The sequence below is a fragment of the Scyliorhinus torazame genome, chromosome 5 (assembly GCF_047496885.1).
Source record: "Scyliorhinus torazame isolate Kashiwa2021f chromosome 5, sScyTor2.1, whole genome shotgun sequence".
In the NCBI taxonomy this organism is placed as follows: domain Eukaryota; kingdom Metazoa; phylum Chordata; class Chondrichthyes; order Carcharhiniformes; family Scyliorhinidae; genus Scyliorhinus; species Scyliorhinus torazame.
Window position 1 is genome coordinate 145146553 of NC_092711.1, and position 23776 is coordinate 145170328.

Genomic DNA, 23776 nt, shown 5'->3' on the forward strand with positions numbered 1-23776 from the left:
TGTGGCTGTGTTATATAGTTCCAGTCATGATGACACAGAACGAGTGCATTCAGCAACTGGAGTCCATGCTGACTCTGTAGACAATCCAGTCAGTTCCATTTCCCCTTGATATCCCCAATCCACTGCAAGTTTATTTACTTAAAATACCAATTTCATATTAAAGTCGTAAATCCACTCCACTGCCATCACCCTTGTATAAAACAAATTCCAGGTCACGGCCACTCAATATCTAAATAAACTCTTCCTTAGATTCTTCTGTTAACTCTAATCAGTAAATATGCTTATATGTATATGTTGAAGTGAGTTCCCAGTTGTTAGAGGTGAAAATATTCACACGCAGGCCTTTATGAATGAGTAAAGAAGCAGTTTATTATATCAGAGCTCTGGGAGAAAGATCTGAAAGCTCCCCAGCTTGGCAGCACTCTTTCTCACTTGAGCTAAGGTTCGCATTGGGTTAATATACAGATTCAAGGGGTGGAATTAGTTGCAATCTCATTAACATATCAATCAACTCTATTCACGTCACAATTCATTACATGCAGTCAATCAATTTTCTTGGCATCCCAGTTATCACATATATGGTTAAAGTGGGTGTTGTCTTACCCGCCCCTAACTTCATGCAAAAGTCACTCAAGACTCAACATAAAGATATCTGTCTGCAGCTGGAGACCTTGAGCTATTGTGTGAAGTTGTTATCAGTGGCTGTTAACATACTCCCTAGAAATACCCATGTCTAGTTCCCATGAGGTAGCCTACACAGCTTGCAACCCATTGTTCAGGAATGTGGCTAGTTCAGACATTTTGTGTCTTTAGTATTGCTATCTTAGCTAACAGCCATTTTGTGTCCCTTCTGATATTAGTAAACATTGTGTATACACTGGGCGCGATTCTCCGCTCCCGCGCCGGTTGGGAGAACCGCCTGGGTCGCCACATTTCCCGCGACGCCGGTCTGACGCCCTCCCGCGATTCTCCCAAGCGGCGAGAATGGCCCCGTCGAGTTCCACGCGGCGCAGACCGGAGAATCGCCCGTGACACCCAAAATGGTGACTCTCCAGCACCCCTGCTATTCTCAGGCCCGGAAGGGCCGAGCGGCATGCCCAAAATGGCGGGTTACCCCCGGCGCCGTCCACACCTGGGGCGAAATTCTCCCGAAGCGGGGCGATGTCCGCCGACTGGCGCCCAAAACGGCGCCAATCAGACGGGCATCGCGCCGCCCCAAAGGTGCGGAATGCTTTGCATCTTTGGGGGCCGAGCCCCAACATTGAGGGGCTAGGCTGACACCGGAAGAATTTCCGCCCTGCCAGCTGGCGGAAATGGGCATTGTTGCCCCGCCAGCTGGCGCGGAAATGACATCTCGGGGCGGCGCATGCGCGGGAGCATCAGCGGCCGCTGACAGTTTCCCACGCATGCGCAGTGGAGGGAGTCTCTTCCACCTCCGCCATGGTGGTGACCGTGGCTGAGGCAGAAGGGAAAGAGTGCCCCCACGGCACAGGCCCGCCCGCGTATCGGTGGGCCCCGATCGCAGGCCAGGCCACCGTGGGGGCACCCCCCGGGGCCAGATCGCCCCGCACCCTCCCCAGGACCCCGGAGCCCGCCCACGCCGCCTTGTCCCGCCGTTCAAAAGGTGGTTTAATCCACACCGGCGTGACAGGCAATTTATTGGCGGGACTTCGGCCCATCCGGGCCGGAGAATCCAGCGGGGGGGCCCGCCAAGCGGCGCGGCCCGATTCCCGCCCCCGCCGAATATCCGGTACCGGAGACTTCGGCAACCGGCGGGGGCGGGATTCACGGCAGCACCCGGCGATTCTCCAACCCGGCGATGGGTCAGAGAATGACGCCCCTGGTCGCTGCCGGCGGGAACAGCGCGGGAACGTTGGGGGGGGGGGCGGCCTGCGGGGGGGCGAGGGGTATCCTGCACCCGGGGGGGGCGCGGGCCTCAAATGGGGTCTGGCCCGCGATCGTCGGGCCGGACTCTCTGTAGGAGGACCTCCTTTCTTCCGCAGCCCCGCAAGATCCGTCTGACATCTTCTTGCAGGGCGGACTCAGCGAGGACGGCACCACGCATGCGCGGGTGACGCCAGTTATGCGGCACCGGCTGCGTCATGTATGCGGCGCCGCCTTTACGCGGCGCCAAGGCCTGGCGCGTGTAAATGACGCGGCTCCGCTCCTAGCCCATTATCGGGCCCTGGATCGGGAACCTCGACGGCATTCACGACGCCGCAAACACTCTGCCTCCATTTCGGAGAATCGCGCCCAAGGTCTATTCCTACAAATTGCCTCTTCTGAACAGGCATCTAAGCCAATGAGTACCTTTTGTCTCAGCAGAACTATTCAAAAGTAATATCGGAGCAAAAATGTAGTTACAGAGCCAACTATAATTTATATCATAGTCCAGTATCAGAAAATGTCCCCCAACAATTCCTCCTTTTGGTCCTGGAAGAAGTTTACTGAATCCCAGATGATCACAATGATTCGATGAGGGCAGCAGGATGTGTTTTAATTCTGCCTTTGGGGCATGTAACCTCCCTGATGTTCCATACGTACACCGTGCCTGTGATTCAAAGATCACCCCTCAAATGAACCCATGTATGTCACGTTTAATGCCTTGATATCAATCATGCCTGCCTCCCTGACTAACTCTGCTGTCTGTAATTAAATGATGTTATTCATACTAGTTTGCAAGTTAGCTCATCTTACACTCCCACACTCTCTGCCACCAACTTTCACTCTGAAGTAGTTCCTCGTGTATTTTTTTTTCAAAGCATGGATTTTTTTCATTAACTGGTAGTAAAGCTTAACTGATTGGCTGATCTTGAGTCTTCGTTCCCTCAGAGTTTCTGCAAGGTGTGGGACCATCTCTGGCTCTTTATAATCCTAACTCAAATAATCCTTGCTAGGCCGTAGCTAGGTGGACCTAAGGAGAACAAAAGTTATAGCGATAGGTTATGGTGGTGGAGACGCAGTATTTTCCTTTTCCTCCGTAAACTTAAAATGCATGGGGACAGGTGTAATCTCTAAGGCACAACCATGAGTTCTGATTAACCCACATTCGTCCAACTCTCCCTGTCCTACCGGGTCGGGGCACACTTTAATGTCCGCTTTCTGTTTACACCCCGTGAGGGAGATCCCATATATTATTCCTGCGTATAGCAGAGGTCTCGGTGAATAGTACCTGAGGGAGGTGTTAGCCCGTACGATTCCAGTGTTCTCCAGTTGGTTGAGAGGGAATGGCCCTGAGTCCGGTGTGATGATAGGGATCATCAGGACCATCTCTAGCCCCGTTATCTCGTCCATTTTGCAGTCGAGGATCGCTGAGTATACTCTGGTTACTCTCTTCAGAGTAGAGTTTTCCAGCGTCCCTTGTCATTTGGCTAGCTTAGCCAGTTGAGGGCTGTCTATTCAAGCTGCCCCTGTCAGAGCCTTCCAGCTGTCTCTGTTTCTCGGTCGATGAGTTTATTAATTATTGTTGATTGTCTTAGTGTGTGTCCCAAACACTGTTGTCCTATTCAATTGTATATCCAGGCCATCTTCTCTCAAGCTGGGTAGACCTTTCTCTGGTTTCTCTAATATTCCTTTCCTTATTCCTTTAACTTGTTCCACCTTTGCATTTATCCCTTGTATGTCTAGTGACTTTACCATAGAAGTTTCTGTGTTAAGTCAAGTCACTGCATCATTGATTATGCCTCTTCTTACCCTGTGTAGGTTGTCATGCCCTCAAAATCTAGTGGCACCCGTATCATTGGCAGCCTGCTTCAAAACAACCTTACTTAAAACACAATGCATATTTATTTCATATTATAAACAATACCTGAACCTGCGAGAAGTACAGTGACAATTTGTATACGCATCGGCTGTCTTTCCCCGAATGTACCTGCAGCCACGCATTAAAATAAGTTCTACCATTGTTCCAGTCTCTGGCTGCTGGGATCAATGTTCCTTCAATAAAATTATAGAAAGCACCATAGTTCATATAGCTACGTTCATCCTGTCTCCGTTGTGAAATCAATGATTTCCTGCGCTCTTATCTGCTCGTAGTTGTTCTGAGATCTCAAGAGTCATCACGAGTCCCCACAACCTCCGCTGTCGTTCCAGCCTTTTTTGGATGTTTAATCTGAAAATTTAAAGGAAAAGTGTCCTGGTCGTCACCAGGTGTTAGGTGTTGTCCGTATTAAGCTTGTTCCTGTATGGGCCGAACACGTCTGTTATCCAGGGGTTAGTAGTTCTCATATTTTACTATCTTTTCATATCTATTTTCCTCGTGGTTGCGCGCCTGTTTCTGTTGGGCTTGAACCCGACCCTGACATGCTCGTGTCTGTTTAGTTAGCCAGTTTGCTATAACCCAACTATCTCAAATTCCTGAAGCTACTGCAAATCGTGTTCCACTTGCAGTTACTTGTAAAGTAAAACACAAAAGATCCATTCTGCTTGGGACAGAGTGGGTTAGCTAATCTGAATATATCTGACAATTCAAAACTTAAAATTTGTAAGTTCCAATTAAAAATACATCTTCAGCTGTTTTTTTAAATTGCTTTATCAGAGTTACAAAGCCAGAGCTCAGAGTGTGGACAGGGGCAAACCCTGAATCCAGCTCCTCGCCTGCTCCAAAAACCAATTCAAATTGAATCCAATTCATGGTCCCCGCAAGAGTGACATACCAAATCCAGGCATTAAAAAGCACGGGTCAATTCTCTGCTGGTTTGAAAAGGGGTGGAGTAAGAGTTCTCTGCCAGACGTCATTTTGTCACCACCCTTCTTTTGTTTAAACAAGAAACATGAACATGGACATATTTTGTTTACCCATCTGTCCTTTACACTTAATTCTGCAATCTCAGAATTAATACATCTGCGTTGTGTCAGGGAAGTTATAACGCTGGACTAATCCAACACCGGATTGGTCAAATGTATTTCAACTATCCTAACTTCCAATGAACACCATAAAACTAATATTTTCTTATTCTTATACACGTGATTTTATATCCTGATTAAAATTCTTTGTGTATCAAAATTACCCTTAAAATGTCAATGCTAACTTTTGAAAAGAAAAATTTGTTAATTACACTCAAACTATGATCTTTAAATCACAATGTCAGATGACTCACAAATACCACCACACTCACAAAGGAAACCTAGCACTTCAGTGCTTTAACCAAAATTAGTTCGGTAAAAATCCTTATGGTTCCTATTCTAAAGTTCCAAATTATAAACTCAAGGTTACTTCTCAGAAGATAAATCTTAGCAGAGATATATGAACATTCATAAACCAAACACACACATTATCACAGCTCGCAAATATCAGTTAACTGTTAGCCCTTTCTCATGGCTACAGATTCTTGAAGAGACAGCAATTTCACAATCACTTAATTCAAATACTGAACAAGATCCTCCATTCTCCTTCATCATAAAACTTTATCTATGTTATTCCATTTAAGTCAATTTCCACTAATTGATTTTATAGGCATTCGCTATTCTTAGAGACATATATGTTTTTACAGATCAACACCTTGCTGTTAAATTTTGGACGGAACCTAAGGGGGCGGAGAACTTGGAACGATGCCATTTGCGTCTTTTACGTGATCTAAAACTTTATTTATTCTGTCCTTTCATTTCACTCAAATTTCTTTCTTGTTCTGTAAACTGATTTCAATTTTCAATGTTCGCTATTTAACCAGTGTTTGAAAGAAATCTTACAAGTTTTTTAAAAACTCAAATGAATTGAATTACTGCTGAATTTATCTGGACGGCTTGAATGGCTTAATCTCAAACGGAAATCCCATCTTGCAAATTTGAAACGATCTGAAGTTCTTCTCGACAAGAGCCCATTTGTTAAGTTTCTAACCATAATCTTGTATTTACATTACTCCCCTTTTTTTGTTTTGGGAGGTGATTTGTCATTCTCAGATATTTCTGAACAAAAAGCTTATTCAGCTTTTCAGCCCCCTTTTTTTTTTTTACTATGCCACAGTCTGTCTTATTGAAATCCACCCGGTTTCCACATTTTATCAATTGGGTTACAATGCTTCTGGATGAGCAAAAGGGACATTGTACCTTCCCTCTTCATTCCTCAATGACCACGAGTTCTGACCTTTTGGATTTAACTTCATTTTATTTTATTTTTTTTCCCTTTTGACATGTCTAAACTTTAGTTAATTTAAAATGTCCATCCCCAGGGAGCCTGTTTCTTTCCCGTCTCCTTGAGCCATTCCAGGAATGCTGCATGATCTTTTGGGCTAATTGAGTTAGATTTCCAGAATTCTGTCTTATGCCAGCAACTGTGACTGTGGTGTCCTGATTTCCCGCAATGTTTGCAGTTCCCTTTCTTTACCCTACAGTCCTTAGCCATAATTGTAACAATTTCCTGTGATTCTTTTGCCGGTTTGTACAATCTGTACTGCCGCTATCTTTTCTCGCTTTATTTCTATGCTTAAAATGATTTGGTGTGAATGTGGGAGAGTGAGAGCTCAATTCCTTTAATTTAGCCTGTTTTTCTAACGGTGTGAAGGCTTTATATCTGTTGTTTACATTATTAGCGTAACGCTGCACGGGGACGCACTTCATTTCTGTCATTTGCTCTTCTAACTGGTGAACTAAGATGACTCCTGCCTTATTTTTTTTGCCGGATCTCGCTTTTGTTTATCCCACCAGTTTCTTTGTTCTACGGGGGCTGCATCGGGATCTCACCCATCTCTGATCATTGTTTTTTTGTATCAGAGTATTTTGCCTTGTGCCTCTCTTTTCCATGATGTGTTAACCGTGTTGTATCTATCAATCGCGTATTGGGTGTACTAGGCAACTGTGCTCAGAGGCTTTTACCTATCATGCACTCCCGTAGGGTGGCGGTCCTGGCTTGTCACGGCAAATTCCGCGACCGCTAACACTCAACAGTCTGTGCGTCCCGGGTTCCCAAATAACCCTGGCCTTCATGTGAGAGGCCCAAATAAAATCTGACGAAATGCGAGCCATTCAAACCGTGGCATTACAAAATCGAATGGCACTTGACTATGTGTTAGCCGAAAAAGGTGGCACCTGCGCCCTGATTGGTGCGGAGTGTTGAACTTTCATTCCAGATAATTCAAAAGAAGTTAAAGATCTGGCAGCACACATTCAAGAAGAAGTCAGAAAGCTTGACACACCCTCAGATATCTCTATCTGGGAGAAACATTGCGGGTGGTTGGGAGCCACAGGAATGTCCATAGTACAGGGAATATTTTTATTTTGTGTAGCAGGATTCATCATCTACGTAACATTCCTGTTGATCAAATGCGTTAGCCAACTATTCATGAAATGCAGGGCCCCACCAATCAGAATGATTCACATTAATCCCGCTGCACCACCAGTTAATGAAATGGAACTAAAATATAATTCTTGAACCGTTACTAACCTATCAATTATTTGACTTAATTACTAATGCATTGCTAAAAGATTACTGAATCAGCAGAATCAAATTCAATTAATTGATTAATTGTTATTGAATAATAATAATTTTTAAAGAATTTTTGCTGCAATGCTTGAAATGCAAAGCTTGCCCGCTCTATTGTTGAAGGCTGTTTTCAAACAAGGAAACCATCAAAGACAATATGAATGAGTTCCTCTTTGCACTTTTCCTATCCTATCGTATTTCTCCTTCCTTTTGTTTTATTATGACACATCTCACTTAATCTTTCGATCTATCAAAGGGAGGACTGAAGGAAACCAGCTATTTCTGATAGGTAAAAGGATCACTGATTTAGCCATTTTGTTTTAAATACAACCCAGTTTAAAAACCATTTTAAATGGTTTCTCTACTAAACCACAGAGTTTAATCAGTTTCATTACAATTTAAAAAAAACACATAGCTTACAGAGAAATCTGCAAAGCATACAGAATTCATTTGAAATATTTGCAGTCTAACTAGAAGCAAACGCAACATTTCTACTGAAGGTCAAAATGAGCACCATAGTTAACATGACTCTAACATTGTTCAAAATATGAATAGTATAGCAGTCAGCAAATACCTGATAAGTGTTACATTCCCACACACAGAAAACACCCAAAGATGCAACACAGTCAGACCTATGTTACATATTGATGATTTACAACTAATCATCCAATCAAATATATTGGGAACTCACCCAAACCAATCAGCATGTTACAGGGGTAGGAACAGATGGACTCAGATTTATAACATTTTCCTTCAAGGTAGGGGGCCTGGCAGACATTTTCCATTCTAGAATCACTCTATACTATTTGCCCAGCTGTCTACTATCTTTATTTCGTATTTTCATATTTCTACTCTAACTCTAAGTCTGCGCAAGCTGTTTTGCTTTGAGCAAGAAAACATTATTGTATTTTGAAAGTTCAGATCGTTTGTAATGCACATCATAAAACATCTAATCGGGTGGGGGGGGGGGCACTATAGTAGTTGCTTCATAGCTCCAGGGACCCAGGTTTGATTCCCGGCTTGGGTCACTGATTGTACCGAGTTTGCACTTGCCGTGACTGCGTAGATTTCCTCCGGGTGCTCCGGTTTCCTCCCACAGTCCAACGATGTGCAGGTCAGGTGGATTGGCTATGCTAAATTGCCCTTAGTGTCCAAAAAAGGTTGGATGGGGTTACTGGGATAGGATGAGGGTGTGGGGAGTAGGTAGGGTGCTCTTTCCAAGGGCCAGTGCAGACTCGATGGGCCGAATGGCCTCCTTCTGCAATGTAAATTCTATTAAAATAGCAATTGACACGTTTCTGTCCTATATTAGTTATAGTTCCCTTAAATGACCGCTAACTCCTGGGAAACCAGCCCTTTAATTATGAACATTAGGAAAGAGACCATCCTTTTAGCCAGACAAATAAATGTGTAAAGAGGGAGTGAAGGATGTCAGAATGGGCGACATGGTAACACCGTGATTAGCACTGTTGCTTCACAGCTCCAGGGTCCCAGGTATGATAGCCAGGCTTAGGTCACTGTCTGTGCGGAGTCTGCACGTTCTCCCTGTATCTGTGCGAGTTTCTCCGGATGCACCGTTTTTTTCCCACAGTCCAAAGATGTGCAGGTTGATAAATTGCCCCTAGTGTCCAAAAAGGTGAGGTGGGGTTATGGGGATAGGGTGGAGGTGTGGGTTTAAGTGGGGTGCCCTTTCCAAGGGTCGGTGCAGACTCGATGGGCCGAATGGCCTCCTTCAGCACTGTAAATTATATGAATGAACATGGTTGATCCTGGATGTGATTAACATCAACATCGACAGCTGAATCTGACCCCGTGTAATCATCTGTGAACTCTTTGGTGTGACTGCTGGTGGGATAACCGAGAGAATCCCTTCCCACACACAGTGCAGGTGAACGGTCTCTCCCCAGTGTGAACTCGTTGGTGCGTCTGCAGGATTGATAATCGAGTGAATCCCTTCCCACACACAGTGCAGGTGAATGGCCTCTCCCCAGTGTGAATGCGCTGGTGTTGCAGCAGGCGGGATGACTGAATGAAATTCTTCCCACACACAGAGCAGGTGAATGGCCTCTCCCCAGTGTGAATGCGCTGGTGTACCAGCAGGCTGGATGACTGAATGAAATTCTTCCCACACACAGAGCATCTGAACGGCTTCTCACCGGTGTGACGTCGCTGATGAATCAGCAGGTTAGATGACTGAGTGAATCTCTTCCCACATTGAGAGCAGGTGAATGGTCTCTCCCCAGTGTGAACTCGCTGGTGTGCCCGCAGATCGGGTGACTGAGTGAATCGCTTTCCACACTCAGTGCAGGTGAACGGCTTCTCCCCAGTGTGAACTCGCTGATGTCTCTGCAGATTGGGTAACTGAGTGAATCCCTTCCCACACACAGTGCAGGCGAACGGCCTCTCCCCAGTGTGAAGTTGCTGGTGTGTCTTCAGACTGAGTAACTGAATGAATTCCTTCCCACACTCAGTGCAGGCGAACGGCCTCTCCCCAGTGTGAAGTTGCTGGTGTCTCTGCAGATTGGGTAAGTGAGAGAATCTCTTCCCACACTGAGTGCAGGTGAATGGCTTCTCCCCAGTGTGAACTCGCTGGTGTGTCTGCAGATTGGGTAACTGAGTGAACCCCTTCCCACACTGAGAGCAGGTGAACGGCCTCTCCCCGGTGTGAACTCGCTGGTGTGTCCGCAGGCAGGATAACAGAGCGAATCCCTTCCCACACTGAGGGCAGGTGAATGGCCTCTCCCCAGTGTGACTGCGTCGATGAGCTTCCAGTGCAGATGGAGTCCTGAATCCGTTCCCACAGTCCCCACATTTCCAGGGTTTCTTCATGTTTTGGGTGTCCTCGTGTTTCTCCAGGTTTGACGATCAGTTGAAGCCTCGTCCACACACATAACTCGTGTATGTTCTCTCCCCGCTGTGAATGGTATGATGTTTTTTCAGGCTGTGTAACTGGTTAAAGCTCTTTCCAGTCAGTGCTCTGGAACACTCTCACTCGGGTGTGTGTGTCTCGGTGCTTTTCCAGTCACACTGATGTTTAAAATCTTTTGAAGCCGTCAGAACAGAGAAACATTTTCTTTTCTAGATTTAACAGCTTATGATATTCTAGTCCCAGCGAATGGAGCGAGTCCACCAGATCTTGATGTGACGTTTGGTTTGAGATTTCAGTCTGTAGATTCTAACCTTCTGATATCCTATAAAAGATGTTTACAAAAGACATCACTGTCAATCCAGGACAGAAATTCAGAACAGACAATTCTAGTTTCTCTGGAACATTCTTTCCTCACTCGTTCCCCAAAAGCTGTAAATCTCCATCCCACACACTCTCCCTCCATTCTCACTCTGCTGTATCTAATATTCACCCTCCCAATTCTCCTGAGGGGCTGATTTATGAGGGATCCAGGCTCACTGTTGAAGTGAAAATCTTCATCCAAGCGTCTTTTGATTAGATAAAGGGGGGGGGGGGGGGAATCTAATAATAATCTTTATTAGTGTCACAAATTGGCTTACATTAACACTGCAATGGAGTTACTGTGAAAATCCCCTAGTCGCCACACTCCGGCGCCAGTTCGGGTACATTGAGGGAGAATTCAGAATGTCCAATTCACAAAACAAGTGTCTTCTGGGAATTATGGGAGGAAACCGAGGCAACGAGAGGAAACCCAGGCCGACACTGGAAGAAAGTGCAGACTCCACAGTGACACAAGCCAAGAATTGAACCCAGGTCCCTAGCACTGTGAAGCAACAGTGCTAACCACTGTGCTACCGTGCCACCCTGAGGAAGGATTTAATTTTGGTAGCGAGTGGTTAAGAATTTTCTGCCTACGATGGAGGTGGAAGTGGAGATGAATATTGATTTTAAAATAAAATTGGACCAGTATTTGAAGGAAATTAACTTGCAGGGGAACGGGGAAATAGAGGGGGGATGGAACTTACTGGTTTGTTGTACAGTCGATATGGACTCGAGTTACTGAATGGATTTCTGCTGTGCTGTAATGACTCCATGACTGGAAATATATAACATAGCTACAGCACTATATTATATAACTAGAAATAATAAGAAATATATTTTATTGCAGAACCATAAATAGTATATCTATTATATACCATATAACACTAAACATATCTCTGGCCTATATTAATTTACTGTCCCCTTAAATGTCAGCCATCTCCTGGGGATACCAGCCCTTTAATTGTGAACATTGGGAAAGAGACCATCCTTTTAGTCAGACAAATAAATGTGTCAAGCTGAGGGAGCAAAGGATGTCAATGGGAGCAAAGGGGCTGTTTAGCACAGGGCTAAATCGCTGGCTTTGAAAGCAGACCAAGGCAGGCCAGCAGCACGGTTCAATTCCTGTAACTGCCACCCCGAACAGGCGTCGGAATGTGGCGACTAGGGGCTTTTCACAGTAACTTCATTTGAAGCCTACTTGTGACAATAAGCGATTTTCATTTCATTGCAATGTCTTTAAGAGAGAGAGACCTGGGCCAAGCTTTGCAGAGTCTGCACCCTCCCTGGATTCACTTCCTTTCCCTTCAGTTGCTGCAAGTGACCAACTGAAGGTGAGAATAAGAAAAGGGTTAAACATTGATTTCCTCCCAGATGTTTTGGAGGAGGAAGTTTTGGAGCTTTTGGTTTGTTAACAATTCGACAATGCAACAGGACAAAGCTGAATACAGAACAATCAGCAAGAAAACAAAGCCGCCAGCGACCCCCCTCCCAGCGGTAGACCCCCATCAGTGGGAACGGACCCAACGTGCGTGTGGTAAAGTATGGGTGTGGATGCAGTACATGCATGTCAGCAAGAGCAGGCGTGTGTGAAGGAGTATCTGAGTGAATGCTGCATGTGCCGGCCTGTGAGAGTGTGTGAGAGAGAATGAGCAGCACCGACCATCAGGAAAGGACACACCGACACCGAGAGAGACCCCTGCCCTCCCCGGAGGGGCACAGTTCAGCCCCAAAAGGCGGTTCCATTGCCCAAGAGACCAAGGCAGAGGACAGGGTAAACACACAAAACACAATAGTCACGATGCAAAAACACATCAGCTGCACCAAAGACAAAAAGCTCCAAACAATCAATAAAACGAAGCCGCCAGAAGGCGAGCCCGCGCGTGCGCACTCCCCCGCCCCCCCCCCGCACATTCTTCCACATCCGCGGAAAGGCCCCAAACACATCTCCGGGTTCCAGTGCGCGGGCCCGGCGCGCGGACACGGGAAGGCCCAGCGCGCGGACACGGGAAGGCCCAGCGCGCGGACACGGGAAGGCCCGGCGCGCGGACACGGGAAGGCCCGGCGCGCGGACACGGGAAGGCCCGGCGCGCGGACACGGGAAGGCCCGGCGCGCGGACACGGGAAGGCCCGGCGCGCGGACACGGGAAGGCCCGGCGCGCGGACACGGGAAGGCCCGGCGCGCGGACACGGGAAGGCCCGGCGCGCGGACACGGGAAGGCCCGGCGCGCGGACACGGGAAGGCCCGGCGCGCGGACACGGGAGCCCCACCCCCACCAATTGTTCCCCCTCCCTCCACACCTGCCCCAGACAAGGTTTCCAGGCAACCGGCTCCGGCCAGAGCGAGAAGCCGCTCGGTGATCTCCCCCCTCGATCCAAGATTGCGCATGTCCAAGGAAGTGGGGAGACTGCGCATGTGCGGGGTAGATCCCACCCCCTGACCTTCAGGCTGAGGTGTTGACCAATGGATCGAATTGGAGGACCGGAAGTACTCTGGTCCACCAGCCAATCACAGCGCGTGTTTATGTGAATGAAGATTGAACTTTGCACGGACTGAAATCGACTCCTGTCTCCAATATCTGCGAGTAAAACACTTTATTTTCTCCCCCTTTCCATTTCTTTTCTCATTCTGACCTTCAATTGGTCACTTGCAGCAACTGAAGGGAAAGGAAGTGAATCCAGGGAGGGTGCAGACTCTGCAAAGCTTGGCCCAGGTCTCTCTCTCTTAAAGACATTTACATCCTTTGCTCCCTTAACTTGACACATTTATTCGTCTGGCTAAAAGGATGGTCTCTTTCCTAAGGTTCACAATTGAACGGCTGGTTTCTCCAGGCAATGGCTGACATTTAAGGAGACAGTAAATTAATACCAGAGACATGTCTCGTGTTCTATGGTACAGATTAGATATATTATTTATGGTTCTGTAATAAAGTACATTTATTATTATTTCTAGCCCTGTAATATTGTACTGTAGTTATGTTATATATTTCCAGTCATCTCTTCCCTCAGAGGGTTGTTAGTCTCTGGATTTCTTTTCAACAGGGACCAGTGGGGTGTGGGGCTCATTGAATATATTCACGGATGAGTTGGACAGATTTTTAATAAGTTGTTATTTTTAAATAATTTTTTAAACAATGAATGCAACAGAGTAACAGAAAAAATGCTGCAAAATGGGCACAGAACGGAACAAGAGACATTGCCAACATAAATACAAGCAACACATTGCAGAATTAATTTGGAACAGGGTATTTGAAGGACCAGAGCCTCGAGATGAAATGCCAGATCAATTGAACAACCAGTTAACAGGTTAAAATAGTGAGTGTGGAAAGAGAGTAAGATTATATAAAAACAGAGGATAACAATTCAGTTTGTAAAATATTACAAACAGACTAACAGCATATACAAATTAAAATGAATAACACAACATAGATGACATAGAACTCCTATAGTGCAGAAGGCCATTCACCCCTCAGGTCTGCAGTTAGCCTCAGAAAGAATACTTCACTGAAGCCCACTTCCCATCCTATCCTCGTAACCCGGTGCATTGATCATGGTCAAGCCACCTAACCTAAACATCTTGGACACAAAGGGGCAATTTAGCGTGACCAATCCACTTTAGCTGCACATCTTTGGAAAGTGGGAGGAAACTGGAGCAACCGGAGGAAACCCACAAAGACACAAGGAGAATGTGCAAACTCCACACAGACAGCCACCCAAGGCTGGAATTGAACCTGGGTCCCTGGCGCTGAGGTAGCAGCATTAACCACTGTGCCCTACTCCCGGCCTAAGTTAAATTGAATTCACTCATGGCAAGTCAGTCAAATTGGAGCGTATGTATTTGAGATAGGAGTCCCATACTTTACCCAATGCATCAGACTCGGAATGAATTATAGACATTAAAAATTGCATGGAGATGCATTCCATAATCAGCCTATGCCAGTTTTGGATCGAGGGAGACCTGACTGGTCTGCTTCTGTATTGAGCCAGATGAATGTTGGGCCCATCCTAACCCAGTCCCTTATGAACCTAAGACGAGAGGCCAATTGATGAAGCCTGATTTTCGGGAGACCATCTCCTCCCTTCGCTCCTGGTGATTGGAGCTTAACAAACTTGAGGCAAGGTTTCTTTTTGTCCCAGGTAGAGTCATAGATGTTTACAGCTTGGAAACAGGCCCTTCGGCCCAGCTTGTCCATGCCGGCCAGTTTCTATCACTAAGCTAGCCTCACTTGCCAGCATTTGGCCCATATCCCTCTATACCCACCCTGCCCATGTAACTGTCTAACTGCTTTTTAAAGGACAAAATTGTACCCGCCTCTCCCACTGCCTCTGGCAGCCGTTCCAGATGCTCACCACCCTCTGTGTGAAGAAACTTCCCCACTGGTCTCTTTTGTATCTCTCTGCTCTCACCTTAAACCTATGCCCTCTGGTTCTAGACTCCTCTACCTTAGGGAAAAGATGTCGTCTATATACCTTCTCTGTGCTCATTATTTTATAGACTTCTATAATATCACACCTAACCCTCCAACGCTCCAGGTAAAAAAGTCCCAGCCTATCCAGCTTCTCCTTATAACTTAGAACATCAAGTCCTGGCAGCAACCTCGTAAATCTCTTCTGCACTCTTTCTAGTTTAACAATATCGTTCCTATAATAGGCTGACCAGAACTGTTCCTCATCATCCAGATGAGTTTTCTGCACTAAGGTTATGTCGACTTTCTCCTTAAGAAAGGAGAGGATATTTTTCCTTCTGATAGGGTGATGGATGCCCCGTACATTCCCTGGGAAAATTTGCAGATTAACTGCCGCCATTAGTTAGGCGACAGAGAGACAGGAACAGATTTTCACATCACAATCGGGTGTGCACCATTACCCCCTCCTCCAACTCACTTTACACCAGAAGCACCAAAGTTTCCCCAAACTGCTCCTTTCCCGGATAATAGCCCTGTCTGTACCAGAGTAGGATAAAGTCAACAACACATAAACCCTCCCATAATAACAAAAATACAAAAGAATCACCACCACAATAGATCCAAGGGGACATTCCTCAATAAGACTGAGGACCCAGAGGATTAACCCCACGGCCAGACTGTTATTACCCTCAGGATATCTTCTCCAAAATGAGGAGAAGAAAAGAAGGGCCAACAAGGGAATGGGGATCGAAGGTCCCTCCCGCATTTTAGACCCACCCATGAAGACCTGCATCCACCACCACCCACCCTTCGGCAATGGCACCACGCAGTTCTGCCATGATTAACGCTCGGATAATAGTTGAAAGACACGGCCCTAGATAAGATAATACGAGTTACTGTAACACTCGAGGAGAAGACATTTAATCGGCGCTCACAGAACTCCCTTCAATAGGATAAAAGATAATAAATTCAGACAACACCATGACAGGGAAAGAGTTCGGATTAGAGCCTGAGTTAGTCTGAGCTGCAAATCATCGCTCCAATCCTTGTCCTTCATGGATTGAACGCAGGCCAAGGCAGTAGTTGGATTATTGAAAGACTTGCCGGAGTTGTCGGATATAATTTTCAGGGTCACAGGATAAAGCGACATAATTCACTCCCACAGCCTTGAGTTCCCTTCAAACTTAATCAAAGCCTTGATGTTTCGTTTGTGTGGCTGCCGGAAAGTCCTGGAAGAAGGAAATCCTCACTCCCTCATGGAGCCAGGTCCCACCTCACCGTCCCCGTCTCCAGGACCTTCTGCCGATCTTTCAAGTTGTGGAAGTGAATGACTACAGTCCTGGGATGAAAAATATCCCTCGCCCTCAAAGACAGGATCCGATGCCCATTCTAATTTGAAACACCCAGTCTTCACATTCAGCTGGAGAAAACGTGGCAGCCGGTCCTCGAAGAACCTCACGGGAGCCTCACCCTCCACACCTTCTGGCTGGCCGACAACTAGATGTTCTTTCTCTGACCCTCGGTTCTCCAAGTCCTCCAGGAGTCCCCGACATCACTCGGCCGGTTTTCCAAGGATTCAATTCTTAGCTTGCTGAGGAGGCATCTTGCTCAACGTTCAGGTGTCTCTGCTCTGGATCATCGAGTCCCTTCATGGTGTTTGCAGCTCGGCCTCATGAGCTGACAGATATTGAGTCAGCTCACTCAGCCTCTGGTCAATAACACGGAGAGCCGGTCCTCTTTCAACACCAAAGATGTGGCTTTCGGGATAATGGATACATTGGTGATCATCTTTCAAAATTCAATAGATTCTGGAATGGTTCCTGCAGGTTGGAAGGTGGGAAATGTATCCCCACTATTTAAGGAGAGAGAGAAAACGGGAACCACAGACCCATTAGCCTGACATCAGTCGGAGGGAAAATGCTACAATCTATTATAAAGGATGTGATAACATACGAATTAGGAGCAGGAGTAGGCCACTCGGCCCCTCGAGCCTGCTCCACCAATCAATAAGTTCACGGCTGATCTGATTGAAACCTCAACTCCACATTCCTGAAACCCCCCGATAACCTTTCATCCCCTTGCTTATCAAGAATCTGTCCAGCTCTGCCATAAAAATATTCAAAGACTCTGCTTCCACTGCCTTTTGAGGAAGAGAGTTCCAAAGACTCACGACTCTCCGAGAAAAAAGTTCTCCTCTGCCTTAAATGGACAATGATGTGGAGATGCCGGCATTGGACTGGGGTGAGCACAGTACGAAGTCTTACAACACCAGGTTAAAGTCCAACAGGTTTGTTTTGATGTCACTAGCTTTCGGAGCGCTGCTCCTTCCTCAGGTGAATGAAGAGGTATGTTCCAGAAACATATATATAGACAAATTCAAAGATGCCAAACAATGCTTGGAATGCGAGCATTAGCAGGTGATTAAATCTTTACAGATCCAGAGATGGGGTAACCCCAGGTTAAAGAGGTGTGAATTGTATCAAGCCAGGACAGTTGGTAGGATTTCGCAGGCCAGATGGTGGGGGATGAATGTAATGCGACATGAATCCCAGGTCCTTGTTGAGGCCGCACTCATGTGTGCGGAACTTGGCTATAAGTTTCTGCTCGGCGATTCTGCGTTGTCGCGCGTCCTGAAGGCCGCCTTGGAGAACGCTTACCCGGAGATCAGAGGCTGAATGCCCTTGACTGCTGAAGTGTTCCCCGACTGGAAGGGAACATTCCTGCCTGGTGATTGTTGCGCGATGTCCGTTCATTCGTTGTCGCAGAGTCTGCATGGTCTCGCCAATGTACCGCGCTTTGGGACATCCTTTCCTGCAGCGTATGAGGTAGACAACGTTGGCCGAGTCGCACGAGTATGTACCGCGTACCTGGTGGGTGGTGTTCTCATGTGTAATAGTGGTATCCTTGTCAATGATCTGGCACGTCTTGCAGAGATTGCCATGGCAGGGTTGTGTGGTGTCGTGGTCACTGTTCTGAAGACTGGGTAGTTTGCTGCAAACAATGGTTTGTTTGAGGTTGCGCGGTTGTTTGAAGGCAAGTAGTGGTGGTGTGGGGATGACCTTGGCAAGATGTTCATCATCATCAATGACGTGTTGAAGGCTGTGAAGAAGATGACGTAGTTTCTCCGCTCCGGGGAAGTACTGGACGACAAAGGGTATTCTGTCGGTTGTGTCCCATGTTTGTCTTCTGAGGAGGTCGGCGCGGTTTTTCGCTGTGGCGCGTTGGAACTGTTGATCGATGAGTCGAGTGCCATATTCCGTTCGTACGAGGGCATCTTTCAACGTCTGTAGATGTCTGTTACGCTCCTCCTCGCCTGAGCAGATCCTGTGTATACGGAGAGCTTGTCCATAGGGGATGGCTTCTTTAATGTGTTTAGGGTGGAAGCTGGAGAAGTGGAGCATCGTGAGGTAAAGCAAAGTGCTGAGGTGACCGTCCTTGATGGAGACGAGTGTGTCCAAGAATGCAACTGATTTTGGAGAGTAGTCCATGGTGAGTCTGATGGTTGGATGGAACTTATTAATGTCATCGTGTAGTCGTTTCAGTGATTCTTCGCCGTGGGTCCAAAGGAAAAAAATGTCATCAATGTATCTGGTGTATAACGTCGGTTGAGGTCCTGTGCGGTGAGTAGGTCCTGTTCAAACTTATGCATGAAGATGTTGGCGTATTGGGGTGCGAATTTGGTCCCCATGGCTGTTCCGTGCGTCTGGATGAAGAACTTATTGTCGAAGGTGAAGACGTTGTGATCTAGAATGAAGCGGATGAGTTGCAGAATTGCGTCTGGAGATTGGCAGTTGTTGGTGTTGAATACTAAGGCTGTTGCAGCAATGCCGTTGTCATGGGGGATGCTGGTGTAGAGTGCCGAGACGTCCATTGTGACGAGGAATGTTCCTTGTTCAACTGGTCCATGGTTGCTGAGTTTCTGTAGGAAGTCCGTCGTGTCACGACAGAAGCTGGGCGTACCTTGTACGATGGGTTTCAAGATGCCCTCGATGTAGCCAAGAGAGTAAATGGACAAGTTATTACTTTTAAAGTGACCCCAAGATTCTCCCACAAGGGGAAATATCCTTTCCACATCCACCCTGTCAAGGCCCCTCAGGATCTTATACGGTTCAATCAAGTCACCTAAACTCCATCGGACACAAGACCAGCCTGTCCAATCATTCCTCATAAGACCAGCCTCCAATTCCAGGTATGAGTCCAGTAAACCTTCTCTGAACTGCTTCCAACACATTTACATCATTCCTTAAATGAGAGCAATACTGCACACAAGTGCTCCAGATGTGGTCTCACCAATGTCCTGTATAACTGAAGCATAACCTCCCTACTTTTGTATTCAATTCCCCTCACAATAAACAATAACAGTCTATTAGCTTTCCTAATTACTTGCTGTGCCTGTATCCTCACCTTTTGTGATTCATGCTCTTGGACACCCAGATCCCTCTGAATCTCAGAGCTCTGCAATCTCTCACCATTTCGATCATAAGCTTTTTAAATTCTTTCTACCAAGATGGACAATTTCACATTTTTCCCTTATTATACACCGTTTGGCAGATTTTTTTCCCACTCATTTAATCTATCTAAATCACTTTAGTCTCCTTATGCCCCCTTCACAATTCACTTTCCTACCTATCTTTGTACCATTGGAACATAGGAGCAGGAGTTGGCCATTCAGCCCATCGAGCCTGCTCCACCATTCAATACGATCATGGATGATCATCCACTTCAATGCCTTTTCCCCCACACTATCCCCATATCCCTTTGTGTTATTGGGATTTAGAAATCTGTCAGCCTCTGCTTTAAACACACTCAATGACTCAGCTTCCACAGCCCTCTGGGGCAGCCGTCAGAGATCATTTGTTTTCCAGCTTGGGGAGATGAGGTCATTGCTGGGTGCAACCGAGGAAGGCAGAAAGACATTTTTAAAATCTTTAAAGAGCAGTTTTTGGTGAAAGAATTGGAGAGAGGGGTTGAAATCTGGGTCCATAATTCTCCCACAGTGAGACAGATTGAGAGCTGTATCTTTCTTTTCCTGTTGTTTAATGGGAGATTGAGTAGTAATGTTTAAATGGGTAATTGTAAGCTGTTGTTTTGGGTGTGAAGTTAAAATGTTTAATATTGTAGCCACAATAAAGTTTTATTTTAAAAATAACCAAGCCCTATTCCTTCATGCAATCACTCCTGGAGCGAATCATTCATTCCGCACAGTCACACAAATAAACTGAAATATTGGGGTTTTGGTCCAGTATCTCAGCCACTGTTGGGGTCTGGTCTGGGATCGGAATAGTGACCGATGTAACAATTGGTTGGAGGCCCATTTCCCAGTCAGTCCTTCAGCGCCTTCCCGCCTCCCTATTACTGCGACACACTGTGACAGTTTCCCAACTGGGGACACAGGCCCCATTATTCTCAGCTAAATTGAGCCTCAGCTCCATCGCCTGACTGTCATTGACACGAGATATAGACAGAAAGGTTCCAGAGGAGCCAGTGGAAAGTCAAAACGTGTGGCTCTAAAACACCTCAACAATTGTCAGTCAAATTCATTTATTATTTATACTGGGTCTTTAAGTATTAGATTTAGGCACTGGAGGTAAAGGATTGGATTGGATTTGTTTATTGTCACGTGTACCGAGGTACAGTGAAAAGTATTTTTCTGTGAGCAGCTCAACAGATCATTAAGTACATGAAAATAAAAAAGAAAATACATAATAGGGCAACAAGGTACACAATGTAACTACATAAACACCAGCATCGGGTGAAGCATACAGGGGTGCAGTGTTAATCAGATCAGTCCACAAGTGGGTAGTTTAGGAGTCTGGTAACAGCGGGGAAGAAGCTGGTTTTGAACTGTTCTTGCGTGCTCTCAAACTTTTGTATCTGCTGTCCGATGGAAGAGTGAGTATGGGTGGAGGGTTTTAAAGTATAACTTTTTCTTTCTAACTAGTGTCTGCCTTGGCTCAGTGGGCAGCACTATCACCTCTGAGTCAGACGTTTAATTCCCAGTTAGGGTCCTGTGGACAAAAGCCAGTTCCAACATTCCTCGTCCCAGCATTGAGGGAGTGCTGCCCTGTCACAACAGCTTTCTTTCAAATAAGATGTTAAACTGAGGCCCTGTCTGCCCCTCTCAGGTGGGTGTAAAAGTTCCCACAGCCACTATTTTGAAGAAGAGCAGGGGTTAGCCCCGGTGTCCCGGTCAATATTTATCCCTCAGTCAACATCACTAAAAACAGATCATCTGCTCATTATCACATTGCTGTGTGTGGGATCTTGCTGTGTGTAAATTGGCTGCTGTGTTTCCTACATTACAACAGTGACTGCACTTCAAAAGCACTTCTTTGGCTGTAAACCACTTTGGGACGTCCTGTGGGTTTGAAAGGCACAATAGAAATGCAAACTGAAGATTTCTGTTATCTGATCTTGTTATCTGGAATTTAATTGATGTCAGCCACCCCCAACTTACCATTTAATAAATTCACTTTGGTTCAGACAAGACTTTAACCAATTGAGGCACATTCAGAATCCTCTGGATAGTAAATTTTAAAAGTTTATTGAATTAAAAATATTTACTGAACAGCTTTAAGACATTGACTTTTACAACTTCGTGTGGGTGATCAGTCTGTAGAAGCGTAACCCTCTCTGGCTCCTTCTCTGACAGTAATTCTTGTGGAATTCAGCCTCGGGAGTCTGGCTCCTTCATTTATAGTAATTTCCTTGGAATTCGACCTCGGGAATCTTCAGTACTTGGCCAGCAAGGAAGACCTTCAGAACCTCTACTTTTATCCCCAAAGTGACCATTAACTCACGTCAGAGTTGGGCCTGTTGTAACATGATCATTCGTCAATTTGGTCACTAGATTAATTTAATTGGATCCCCAATTACTGACACCACATTCTCTCATTAACTTAGACAGGAATACAATAGAACTGTTACATACTATCCCTTTATCTGATTCTATACAATCCCTTATTCATACAGTTTCAAATGTTGAGGCTAATCTGATCTTAAAGGCCTCTCTCACCAGAACATTTGTCTTTATTTCATATTCTATACATACACAGCAGTTAAGCTTTGACATTATTACAGCAAATAAAACTTTGTCTTTCACTATAACCACTGATTCATGATGGCTTCATTAGTTGCAATTCGATGAAGGCTCCCGAGGTATTATTGCTACTGGCTGGTAGCTAATTAATACAGTAATCTAATTCATACACTTGGTTAATACAAGATACACTGGTTTAAAAAGACAGTTTGTGGAAGGCAATATCTTTCTTTTTTACTTATCTTGATCAGGTTGAATAATAAGCTTATTCTTGAGCCAGACTTGGGTAGAATATGATAGCCCGCTATTTATCAAAATATGATAAACGATTTCTGCTAGCTCTGCAGTTTAGAAACATTTAGGTCTGTACAATCTTAATTTCTAAAAGAACAATTCAGCCATTGCAATATTATCGATTACATTGTTTCGTGAATTATAAATTATATTGAATAATCAACTGTTTGGTGACTGGCTTCTAATATGAAATCAATAAGTGATTAATAAAGAAATGTTACATAATCTGTGTAAGAAGCTAGATGTTATAGTTTAAAATGGCTTCCTTGACCTCGTTACTTATAACCATGAATATGGTGCAAAAGTGATGGAATTATAAAACTAAATGGATTTCCCAGTCCTACCTACAGTTTTGTACATTACAACAATGACTACATTTAGCACTACACTCATTATGCTTCACCCGATGTTTATGTATTTACATTGTGTATTAATTGTATGTCCTATGCTTTTCTTGTATGGAACAATCTGCCTGGACTGTACGCAGAACAGTACTTTTCACTGTACCTCAGTACACCTAACAATATATCTAAATCTAAAATCTAAATCTTTTGGAGGGGCTGTGATACTATACAAAAGGATTTTAAAAAATATTTTCCTCAAACTTGGTGCCCTCATCAAAATGATTGATGAAGATTTAAATTTTGTTTTCCGATTAAGGGGCAATTTAGCATGGCCGACTCCACACATCTTTGGGTAGACATGGGTAGAATGTGCAAACTCCACACGGACAGTGACCCAGGGCTGGGATTCGAACCCGGGTCCTCAGCGCCGTAGTCCCAGTGCTAACCACTGCGCCACCGTGCTGCCCCGATTGAGCTTTAACTTTGAGTAAAATTTTGATTCTCTTCGAAATTCTCAATAAAAATCCAAACACACAATAACCTCATGTTTTTAAAACACAGGCAAGTTGTTGTGATCAGGAGTGCTCAGGAAAGGGCGCAAGAAACAGATTCAACTATTTCTTTCAAAAGGGAATTGGGCTAGTCCTTGAAAAGAAAAGAACATTTCTGGACAATGGGATTAATTGGTTGGCTCTTTCACAGATCTGGCATTAGCACGATCGGCCGAATGGTCTCCCTCTGTGTGACCTGAGCTTCGTGTGCTGTTAACATGGGTGGGAATAGTGGTAAAGGGACCTGGGTGTGAATGGACCCGGGCGTCCTGTCAATAAGTCACCGAAGGATAACCTGCAGGTGCAGCAAGTTATTAGGATGGTTAATGGGATGTTGGCCTTTATCACAAGAGGATTTGAGTACGGGAGTAGTGAAGACTTGCTTCAATAGTATAGAACCTTGGTTAGACCACAGCTGGAGTACTGTGTGCAGTTGTACTCCCCTTACCTTAGGAAAGGTATTATTGCCACAGGGGGAGGGCAATGAAGATTCACTAGA

The 23776-nt window shown here is 45.5% G+C and overlaps 1 protein-coding gene across 3 annotated transcripts; it reads right to left on the reverse strand.

The window, feature by feature from the left end:
• Positions 1-343: 343 nt before the first annotated feature.
• On the reverse strand, positions 344-13053 carry LOC140421931 (uncharacterized). Of its 3 annotated transcripts, none has more exons than XM_072506914.1 (3): positions 12945-13053; positions 9574-10608; positions 344-4111 (listed from the first exon to the last, which is right to left on the reverse strand). In XM_072506914.1, the coding sequence occupies exons 2-3, from the start codon at positions 10244-10246 to the stop codon at positions 4107-4109; spliced, it is 678 nt and encodes a 225-aa protein (XP_072363015.1). In that variant the 5' UTR covers positions 10247-10608; positions 12945-13053; the 3' UTR covers positions 344-4106. The 3 variants fall into 3 exon arrangements, with proteins under 3 accessions (XP_072363015.1, XP_072363013.1, XP_072363012.1); XM_072506912.1 differs by adding an exon at positions 11351-11461 and having other exon boundaries at positions 344-10608; positions 12945-13046; XM_072506911.1 differs by having other exon boundaries at positions 344-10608.
• Between the last annotated feature and the right edge of the window lie 10723 nt (positions 13054-23776).

Excerpts from the sequence above, each read along its gene's own strand:
- LOC140421931 (XM_072506911.1), bottom strand. The coding sequence starts at position 10,246 with ATGAAGAAACCCTGGAAATGTGGGGACTGTGGGAACGGATTCAGGACT.